The sequence below is a fragment of the Protopterus annectens genome, chromosome 3.part1 (genome assembly GCF_019279795.1).
Source record: "Protopterus annectens isolate FY-2018-M chromosome 3.part1, PAN1.0, whole genome shotgun sequence".
Classification (NCBI taxonomy): domain Eukaryota; kingdom Metazoa; phylum Chordata; order Ceratodontiformes; family Protopteridae; genus Protopterus; species Protopterus annectens.
The window spans coordinates 234,092,174-234,104,309 of record NC_056732.1 but is presented as its reverse complement, the minus strand read 5'-3'; the positions used below and the strand labels follow the sequence as shown (position 1 = coordinate 234,104,309).

General features: G+C 38.7%; 1 protein-coding gene across 1 annotated transcript in view; it reads left to right on the top strand.

Moving 5' to 3' along the window:
- LOC122798074 (collagen alpha-6(VI) chain-like) overlaps positions 1-12,136 on the top strand; it is a 1,097,601-nt gene that overhangs the window by 614,740 nt on the left and 470,725 nt on the right. The window contains exon 23 of the mRNA XM_044066731.1: positions 5,375-5,428. Coding sequence (XP_043922666.1) covers positions 5,375-5,428 — 54 coding nt within the window. The remainder of the gene's footprint in view (positions 1-5,374; positions 5,429-12,136) is intronic.

Below are 12,136 nucleotides of genomic sequence, written 5' to 3'. Positions count from 1 at the left end.
GCATAGCACAGGCAAATGGAGCAAGGCCTAACCCCCAAGCTATAGTTCACCAAGGTAAGTAATTCTCCAGCTACTAATAACTTTAATCTTACTGTATATTTCTTTTTGCTTTTGTAGGGATTTCTGGTAAGGAAAGGTTATGGGAGTGGAGGGAGGGGAATTTAAGAGGGAAAGTAAGGTTAAATCAGCGCTGGCCTGATCAAGTGCACTCTAGCAGCAAAGCAGCAAACAAGCAGGCCAAGGTGTCTGCAGTACAAAAAAAAACACAAAATCCACCAATAAACGAACTGGAGAAGCTAAGAAAGTTATTTTTTAACATAGTTAAAATTTAATGTTCGCTGTTGTCCCAAAGACTTCATCAGAAGTGATAAAATACACTTTTAAGTCACTTTTAAACCATTCAAAAAACATTTGACCAGTCAGATCATCTCAATAATAAATCAATTAAATACATGAAAACATTTAAAGACATGTTACAAAAAATGTGCATCTCAATGTCCACACAGTTAACACAGTTTAAACCACAAGAGCATTCACCCCTGTATATTCACTTTAGTAATTTTCCTATTTTTTAAGAAACATTTTATGTTCACCATATCATTCAGACCAGGGGGTAAATAAGGAGCAAGTTTTATCTGCCATTCTGCCTCTCTTTGTTCAACATAATTTTTAAAGTCCCCTTCCCTAAGGTCACGTTTAACAACTTCCACTATAGAAAAAGTGAATTTCTTCCAGTTAGAACATGTAAAAGAATTCTTAAAAATGGCTTTATTACTATTTTTTGTTTTTATAGCAACCACGTGCTCTAATACCCATTTCCTTAAACTTCTGGTAGACATGCCCACATAAAAACTTGGGCATGTGGAACACATTGCAAGATACACTATCCCTGTTGTACCACAGCTCAATTTTCCAGGGATGGGTATGGTAAACTGTAGATGTTCCAGAAATACAAAAGGACCCTCAGAAATAAATCTACATGCCTGCACCTTGATCATTTGAACATATCCCAGTTTCACCAGAAGTAAGGGTTATCCCAAGATTATTTTCTAACAAATGTTTAAAACTTTGATTTTTTTCTTATAAATAAAATGGGGGCCTTCTCCAAGAACTTTAGATAAATTTGCATTACCCATAATTACTTTCCAGTTCTCACAAATGTTTGTTGAAAAAAAAATATTAAACAGATGAAGCACTTTCGCCCTTAACATAGCTTCATCAGTTCCTGTTTACATAGCATACGTTACTTATATATGCCTTAACATGTAGCTAATTATGGGTTCACGTGATCTGGGGTCATAAACATATGATATAAGCTATTTGGATAAGCTAAAGTAGGGTAGGTCTCATCTTTCATCACTGTTCTACATATCTACTTCTACTGGTAGCTAATACATTGCAACCTAGTTACAGTATAGCCCCTAACTGATACAGACACTTTATATATCTCTTGTTACTGACTATGCAAATCCATTAGTACAAGTCATCTGTGGTGCAATAAGCAGATGTCATCTGCCATATTAAAAATGGGCAAAATATGGTAACAAATGCATGACAACCAGTCAGGTTATAACTTTTAAATGTTATGCTGTTGTAATTACAATTGCAGCTAGTCAGGCTCATGGTATGAACTGTCTAGCATATATGTATACAAACACACATACACACGCACACGCCCGGCACACACACAGAAACACACACACACACACACACACACACACATATATATATATATATATATATATATATATATATATATATATATTGGACTTACATACATATATAGACAAATAAAGAAAAGGAGTATGTAGTGGTTTACAACAAATACTGCAAAATAGTCAAACACTTTGGTCACTTTCCAGGTACACTGAAATACTGTACTGTTTTGGTGCAAATTGTTGTAATAGTGGATATTAGGAAGCTACTCCTTTTCCAGACTGCTGTTTGCATACAAAGAGTTGCAGGGATGTGGTGGTGCAGACTGTTTCCACATATAGAGTTGCAGCGATGTAGGGGTACAGGCCATTTCTTAGATTTTGTTTCATTTCAAAAGGTCAGTATTCAGGATTTTGCAAGTGGTAAGATGGCATCTGATGAGAGTTCTGTTTACCGCTGTACAGAATTTTTAAATATATAAATATATATATATATATATATATATATATATATATATATATATATATATATATATGGGTCTACTTTCATAGACCGAACGTACGAATCACCGACACACAAGTTACCGACCCCAAACAACTGAAAACACACCACCCCAACAACTCAAAATACCGAACACCACAACACCGACACAAAAAACGTCAACTACACATTGCACACAACAACATATCCACTAACCTTAACCTAAACCCTAACCCTAACGTCCGACACTACCGCACACTTACCCAACCCGCACCCTAACCCTAACTCACTTAACACACCCCTAAACCTCAACACCGTCACTATCGCACACTTACCCTACCTGCACCCTAACCCTAACTCACTTAACCCACCCCTAAACCTCAACACCGTCACTATCGCACACTTACCCTACCTGCACCCTAACCCTAACTCACTTAACCCACCCTAAAACATTCAGCCCGTCACTATCGCACACTCACTCCACCCGCATTCTAACCCTGACACACTTAACCCTTCCCTACACTGCTCTACGTCACTTCCACACACTTACCTCACCGGAACCCTTAGTCCGACACTACCGCACACTCACCTTTCCCACACCCTAACCTAAAATCCCTCACTATCGTACACTTACCTGTCCGCTCCCCAATCCTAAATCTTTCACTTTCGCACACTTACCGTATCGCGCTCACATGCTGCCGTTGTCAGTCTCTCAGCTGTCGGGATATCGCGTTTTCGGTAACCTACCTGTTCGGTCGTTCCGTCTCGGTCTTCCAGGTGTCGGTGATGTGGCGCTTCGGTCATTCGAAGTAGACCCATATATATATATATATATATATATATATATATATATATATATATATAAAAGGCATATGTGTGTGTACCTGTCTTATATGTGCACACAGTCTGTGTTGTTTTGTTCACTCGACTGCTACACAGATGAGAAAATTCACCCCCCCCCCAATAAGACCCATGTTAAAGCACATTCCAGTGTTTCATAAGAGCAGGATTCGATATACTGATTTGATGGCCGATGAATATGTAATGGCAAGTCCAGGAGTAAGAACAGAAACATAAATATACATATATTGTACATTGACCTTGAGATTTAGTGAAATGCTCTCTGCTCATGCTAATTTTCCCAATGCGGGTTGGTCAATTAGCACAGAGAAAGGTATGGCTGCAATGAGAAAGAACTCATTATCAGCTTATTACCATGCCTCAGAATCAAAAGTTTTTCCACCAAAAGTAAAATGTTACCTGGCCTTAAGGACTTAAATCCCCCACCAAACCGGAGGCTGATAATTTAATGATATGAGGGCTGGATCCAACATAGTTATATGAACAGTTCAAGGGGGAACTGTTGTGAGAAATGTCAGTAGAGAGCAGTGTGCCCAGGCTTCAGGCTTGGAGCCAGTCCTCTTCTACCTGCTTGTGTTACACATCTCATTATTGTTAAGGTGCAAAATCAGCTTGCTGATGACAGCAAAACTGTTGTGGTGGTCACAGATGGCAGGGATAGTCAAGAACAGCAATTTAATTGGATTTTACAGCACATGGAGAAAACCTGCATCTTGGGGGAAGTTACCAAGAAAACACAAAGAAAGGGTCGATGGTCATAATCCACTCCCTCAGCTTGTTCAAGGTGAAAGGGAGGTGCTGGTTGCCTAGATCAGGGAGTGGATTCACGTGACAAATCAATAACTAATAAATGAACACTAAAAGACTAAAATAAGTTGACTGAAATTGCTTTCTCAAAATTATACAAACTGGAAATAGTCACAAAGGTAAGAGGGCTAGCACCATGTCCCCCAACCCCACATTGAACCAGAAACCTGTCCATTCTTTGAGCATTCTTTCCTTGAGTGATGCTGTAAAATAAATATGCTGAAACCACTTTCAGTTCCATTGGAGTTTCCATTCTATCCAAGTGTTGTCCAAATGTGGAATCAGTTTAGAAAGTATATGAGATGCAAAGTGGCTTTCACCAAGTTATTTCCACAACTTCCTCACTTGCTAGGGGTTTCTTCAGCAGATCAGCATGATTTCCACCCCAGGCAAGAAAATTTGCTTCTCTTACCCCTTAGCATCATATAACTTTATAGATGCAGTTCCTCAAGATAAGTTGCTTAAACTTAAGTAGAACTCTTCCATTTGAACACTTTTCTCTGACTTTTTTGTTAATAAAGTTCAGAAACCATGCCTGTCTGGTCTGCTGATTTCTTTCCACTGCAGTTAAGCTACTTTATTACTGGAGCACAGAGCTATTTAACTTGAGCAAGTCTAAGGCCTTCTTTCCATTGTCCTTGGAATTGACAAGGCCATTTCTACAGTAGTCCATATGGTTCAGATGGGCATACAGAGGAAGGGGCATTAATCTTGCAGAAGGCACAGAATAGAGAGCTGCAGTACATTAAAAAGAATGCTTAGATTGCATTATCTTAAATAATTAAAGGGCATTATTATTATTATTATTATTATTATTATTATTAATTGGTGTCTAAAATCATGAAAGGGGGTTTCATTAACGCCAAGAACAGAGCAAGGAAATGATGGGCAAAGCCAACGAAATTAGAGCTGTTTGGCAGTATGCTATGACTCCTGGACAGAGAAGGTTCATAGACCATAGGACATCCAATGATCTAATATAATGTTTATGGATACTCTCTAGACTGGGTAATTATTATACAGACAAGTATTGTCATTTTTATATATGCTTATATTTAGTTCCCAATGTTGAAAAATTGCTGTACGTACAAAATGTTTTTTTTTTTCTAAATAAAATGTCATATTAAGAAGCTTTAACTAAACAAGACAATACTGGCTGGGGAGCACTTCGATGAGTTTATGAACGTGTACAAGTTCTATGAAAAGCCAGAGATAAAGTATAAGCGATTGGGTGCCATCATCTCATGGAAAAGATGGAAAATATCAGGTGAAAAGAAACAAATACTTGCTTTTGGAATATCTCTGGAAATGTTTCTTTCTAGGTACAGAGTATAAGAGACGACATTCACGATTGTGGTATGCTGTAAATAAGCAGTCTTTGAGAAGTAATTAAATAAACAATTGTATATTTTTTCACCAAGTCAAGACATTTTTCATGATGACCAGACAAAAGTGGCAAATTTGCTGCTACTATGTAATATTCCAGTTTTTACTTTAATTGATATTTGTTTGTTTGCCTGCTTGTGTATTTGTTTATTTATTTATTTTATTTTATTTGTTTTATTTATAGGGTGATGATGGAGTAAGGGGTGAAACTGCCCGAGGAGGACCGACAGGAAATCGCGTAAGAAAATAAGCATTATATATGGCATGCATTGCTTAGCAAAATAATTTTATGCTGCATATTTTCATTAAAGTGCTTCTCTTATTCTGGGATATTCCTGTACAAGGACAGTCTGACGGTTAACATACAACAAGTGTTACTGGGAAAAAGTGCCAAATATACTGTATACAAATAGACTACTTCTATATAAATTTTTTTATTGCCAATACAATGAATAATATCCACCCGTGAAATTGGTCATGAATGCGGCACCTATTTTACAAATATCCCCCTAGGATCATATATATATACCATAGTGTGTCTGCTCCATTGGTACAACTGCATACGCACTAGAAGTAAGTGTACCAGCTACTCTCATACAGACTTGTTAAAGTAAGAATGCATGCATTTATTGCTTAAAAGGTGATGCCTTTTGTTGGAATTAAATTTAAAAAGCTGCACTTTCAAACACACTGCTCTGCAGTTTGGCAGAATTGTAGAGATTTCTACACTACACCTTATGATAATACTTTCAGTCCAACACCTCCCCTGTTAAAATAAATTTCATGTATCATGTGGACCATCTTGTCCAGCAAAAGCAATAAATAAGTGCATGAACTGTAAGGAGTCAGATTTCTTTACACTGTCCATTTGCATTTGCTTGTACATAGCAAAGGCAATGCTGGTGAAGCTTGAGTGTGCATACATTGGAATGGCAGGGGTAACTTTACAAAGGAGTTTTACAGGAGCATGCCTTGCTATGACAATGCTTACACAGATTTGCTGGTTATTTAAATGATGTTGGTTAGTTTCCTACTTGCTCATATGAAAGCTAATGTAGTTTGATGTACCTATGATTAGTTCATTGTGTACATGTAATTGTATTTATGGCATACAGTTGCTGTGCTGTAGTGGATGCAGCTAACAGTCCACAAGGCCACAGAGAGAAGGGCTGAAAGGTGGTAGCCCTAATATAAGATCCAGAAGAAGCTGAAGGAGAGAGAGGTTGTGAAATGCTTACATGCTAGTGTTTCTCCTTAGCTCTGTGCTTAGAGTTATACTTCCTTAGTTAAATTCATAGCAGATATCTTTTCTAATGGGATAAAGGTGATTTTTTTCCAGAACATAATATACCTAGTAATATTACCAGGTCATTAAAATGACAATAAATTCATCAGTCACTCAGTACATAAGTAAAAGCATTACATGCCTGCTTATACCCTTATGGAAGATTGTCTTTGGAAATAATCAAATTGTTACCAATCTGTAACCAAATGGGGTAGGTTATTTTTGAGTACAAAAAGGGAAATTGGCTAGGCTAGGCTTAAAATGGCCTGCAAAGGCAGCTAGCCTACTACTTACCTATGAACATAAATACATACACTGCTATAGATGTCATTACTGGACTGCTCAGGTTTTGATAAAATAACATTTTGTTTTATTTGTTGCCATCTGTTACTGTAGAGTTATAGCATTTCACCTCCTTTTCCTTAATATTTCTGATATTCAGCCTATATTTTCCAGTTAATTAAAATCCTTTAAATTTCCTTTACACTGATGTTATATTATATGGATTCATTATATAAGTTTGTACCTTAATGAATAAGGATGCCACGCCTCAGACTACCCTTTTTCTACTTGTCATTTTCATCTACATTTGTTTGTCTGTCGTGATTACAATGCATATTTCTTTGTCATCAACAAACAGATACACTCCTGTTTTGATTTCATTTGTATTAACATTTGTGACTGTATAGTTGTAACTTGTCTTTCTTCTAAGTAGACTCCATTTTCAGTTATCTACTATGCTCTCTTATGTATTTTGCTGAGGACTCTATACTGAAACATATGCCAGAACAGTTTCTTATTAATTTTAATGTAGTACTATGGAAAATGTTTTACTAATGTGTACATTGGCCATGCTTACTGCCTGTTCCTGATAAACCACCCCATTAAATTAAAGATATACAATATTTCTTATGTGGCTATCCTGCTTTTACGAGGGTGTCTATTTTTCCAGCAGTTTTATAAATCTTCAGTGAATTCTGTTTCACTGAAAATTCAGCAATAGGAAAGGGATATGTCCACAAAATTACATAAGTTAATTTCCATGTGCTGGGAGCACTTTGATTTCCATATAGACAGTATTGTCTTTGGATAGATCTTCACTGGCCGTTATCCTTTTAAAGCACTTAGAAGAATGATAAGGTTCAGATAAATAGAGAAACTAAGACAAACTGAACTAGGTGCGTTTTAGCCTGAGCACATGTTTGTTATGATTTGTACTTGGCCTATATCCATATACTTGCCCCGACTTGTAATTGCTTAGCTTGATTAGGGAACATTTTCTATTTACCCTGACTCCTTGTATGAAGCAATTCTATGGACCCACTTTTTCCTTTATCTTTATCTGTTACTCAGTATGTATATGTTATTGCACTGGAGACGGCACACTCCCATGACTCTCCTCCAGGATGTTTTGCTAGCAGCATTGCCCCTTACAATGTGGTCTCCTAAGCCAGCAATTATATCCCAATTAGTTAGATTGTTGCTGTAAGGAGGAAGGTACATCACAGGCTTTGGTTTCTTTCTTCCTAGTCTTGGAAAAGTATACCATCCTTTCAGTGAGATGCACACATGTCTGCACGTTCTAACTATGGACTGCTGAATCACTCCCCTTCCAGGTGACTACCATTAGAATAGTTCACTGGGAGATCTCAGCAAGAATTTCATAGAGAAGGCTCGGGTACCCAGTCACAGAGAAGGAGATCAAATTCACCCTATTCTTTCTGGACAGCCTTTTCTATACCACAGTCTGTATTCAATTAATTCCCACTGGCACTCTGGCTGGATACAATGCTTTATCATAGCTGGTCCAACTTCTCAGACAGAAAGCATTTTATGCAAGTTTCTTAGCTCTGTCTCATTTAATTTCCATGCTGTGCAGCCTCTTCTAAAACACTTTAAGCACTGAATTGACCAAGACTCACTCCTCCAAGAAAAGGAAACCAGTCTGGTGGACCCCTGCCATAAACAAGCTTTACAATAGAAGGAGGAAACTAGTACAGAAAAGAGAAAAATCCCAAGAGGGGAAGACATCCCTGATCAGTTTCAGCAAGAAACAAAGATCCCTCATAAAATCATCCAAAGCTAGCTTCAAAAGAAAAATTGCCAAGGACTCCAAAGATAACAACAAGGCGTTCTTTAGCTATGTCAAAAATCTAAGTGGCAATTCCCAGATCTGCTCAGATTTAGTGCAGAATGGCACAAAATACACTGAACCAACTGATATCACCAACATCCTGGCAGACAGTTTCAGTGCAAACTTCACCCCCCCCCCTCACCCTTAAAAGGGCCCATAGCCGTACCAGAAGAATGTAGTGCCCCTGAAATCACAGACACTCACATTAAAACAGCCCTCTCCAAAGCCAAAAACACAGCATCAGTGGGATCAGACAGTGTCCCAGGCTGTGTCCTACATGAGCTCAAAGATGAACTAACCCCTCACCTAAACACATTCTCCAAACTCAGCCTCTCCACAGGCTACGTGCCCATAGAGTGGCACACAGCAATGGTTATTCCACTCCACAAAGGTGGAGCCACAACAGACCCTGGGAACTATCACCCTATAAGCCTGATTAACTTGGTCTGCAAGGCTATGGAGCACATCATCATGGATCTCATTAACAGAGACATTGGGAACATCCAAACCCTGGACCCTACCCAGTTTGGCTTTGTTAAGGACAGATCATGCCTCCTAAACCTGGTGGACTTCTTTGAGACAGTTACCAAGGCTATAGATGAAGGAAAGGTGGTCCACACGGCCTACCTAGACCTCACAAAGGCCTTCAACACCATTTCTCATTCTGGTATTATAGACAAGCTCACCAGCTTTAACATAATCCCCTACATCACGAGATGGGTTGCCAACTGGCTCACAGACAGAACCCACATCGTAAGAGTTGCGGGAGCTAGGTCTGACTCTAAACCGGTTACAAGTGGCATTCCCCAGTGCTCAATCCTAAGACCCCTCCTGTTTGGCATATACTTCTCAGAGGTACAGGGAAGCACAGGAGGACTATGGCTGACCAAGTTTACAGACGACTGCAAACTAGAGGCTATAATTGACTCTCCGGCTGACACAGACATCCTCCAAAAGGGTCTCACTGAGACAAATACCTGGTATCAAAACCATAGCCTCAAGCTAAATGCCAAAAAGTGCATAGTCATCCCCTTTGGAAAAACAAAGTACCCACAAATTACCACATAGATGGTAGCCCCCTAAATACGGAAGACAAAATAAGGGATCTGGGGACCCAAGTAGATAGTAATCTCTCCTTTGATAATCACATTACCAAAGTGGTTAGAAAATCCTTCTATGTGGCCCACCTTATCACAAAAGGGTTTGCATCCAGATCAAAAGAGGTCATTGTGCCCCTCTACACATCACTCATCAAACCCATCATAGAGTACAATGCCCCATTTGGGATGTAACTTACAAGACTCCTGCAACAGCTGGAAAGACGACAGATGTACCTCACCAAGAGGATCACTGGCATCAATCAGATGCCCTATGCAGCTCGACTGAAGAAACTCCAGCTGTACTCAGTTGCATACCGCCTACTCAGAGGTGACCTCTACCTGACATACAAGGCCATGTCCAACCCAGAATTGATGGACATGCTCCACCTAAAGAAACCATATCCCCTCAAGCAACATGCTCTAGGGATCTAAACCTCATCACAACAATAAATAGGATGTGCTGGAGGGATAGATTCCTGTCCCAGAGACTTCCCATGCTCTGGAACAAGATTCCAATCTACATTAGGCAGAGCTCCTCACTAACACTCTTCAAGAGAAACCTTGATGAGTGGATGGGAAACAGGAAGTTTACCCTGGGGATCACTTCAATGGCTCTGCTGGACAGAGGCACAGGGAACTATTCTAAGAGGGCAGCGAAAGGCAACATATTCCAACTAGGCTTATAAATGCCTTTGGGCAGATAGCCCAGTACCTACCTATGGACTTGTGAACCTTTATACCTTTCATTTCTCTGCATGTCTGTCACTATAGCATTTGAATGTTTTAATAATATTCTCTAGTTCTTCCTTTGCTCCAAAAGTATGTATTACAAGCCATTTTTTCTCCTCACATACCTTACTCAAAGATTTATAACTTTATATGTATGTTCTTTAGCACAGAGACTATTATTTTGCTGTCGTTGTCCAGGTGTGGTCTTGAAGTACCTTTGTGGGCCTAAGAATTAGTTTAAATATTTATAGGTTCATAGGTTCATAGGTGTTTACGACGCTATCGACCACAAGGGCCTTTTTAACCCTGGCCATACATCCCAAATCTCTGACAAGTTCTGATACCCTTGATAATTATAAGCATGGGCCTGGGTGATGAACCATTTACAGGTTACCTGTGTCCATTAGAGACATAGGTGCAAAACCAGGGATGAATTTCCGGTTTCCCAACCAAATGTCCAAGTTACACTTGAATTGTATTAGGGAGAAACTCTGCTTCACATGGATGGGGAGCATGTTCCTTAGATGGGGTAGTCTCTGAGATACATACCTATCTCTCAGGTCCTAGTTATATCACAGGCAAGGTTTAAGTATTTAGAATGGGTAATTCTGGTGTTGTTTGTTTTGTGGCTATGCAGGAGGTCCATCAGAGTGGGGTCTGACAATGCCCTGTATGCTAGGCATAGATGTCCCCTCAAAAGCCTGTAGGAGACTTATGAGGATTATATCTCATAATTACTTTGAATATTTATCTCATACTACCCTCATATGGCTTGTGGCACAGTTTAAAATGTTCCTTAATTTCTCACTGGCCTTTTTTACTGCCTTAGTCACCTCTTGTTTGCTTTAAAGCCAGCCCTAATAAAGATCCCTATCTTTCCTACCACACTTTATGCTTTCCCTGTGTATGATTTTTGTATTATGTGCACATTACAGTAATTTTGTTGCAGGGAAGAATCATGTGATTAGCACAGGAAGTTGCCTAAGGTGATGTATCAAAACAAGGAAAATGATGTGTTTTAAATATGCCCCATCAATACACCCCAGTTCAGCGAGGTTAATCAATTAGGCTTGCAGTATAAAACATGAGACAGAATTTCCATGCATATAAGCATGGTGTAGTGAGAACAATTGTTCTTCCCAAGAGAAAAGATAAAGCAATGGCTAGTAAGAAAATATAAACAGTTTCTCTGAAACTTGTTTTTTACACTATTTCATTTCTCAAGCAAATTATGCAGGTGTGCAAACTAATGCAGGCCTTGTTTCCCACATCTCAGAGAGTATAATTTTCCTGTGAGATTAGAATGTTTCAAAGACTATATATATTCTTACTGAATCAAACAGGTTACTTGATTTTAGCCTGAATTAGTGAATGCTATACCTGACAACATTTAGGGCTATAGATTCTACACAACTGTGAGTAACAGGGACTTTACCTTAGCTGAGTGCAGAGTAGGCAACATTAAGAGACAGTAAGACTTTAGCCTTTAATCAATGGTGTTAGACTTTTTGTAAATGATAACGTTATAATTGGTACAGTGTAGACTAGAGCATATCTACATTTCAGTTTTGTTTTTAAACAAATGGTTTTACTACTCATTCATTATGTGGTCATGACATTTTTATCTGACCATTCTCAAAATGAATCTTAATTTCTAACCAGATACAAATAGTTAGTATATGTGTTTATAGACAGACA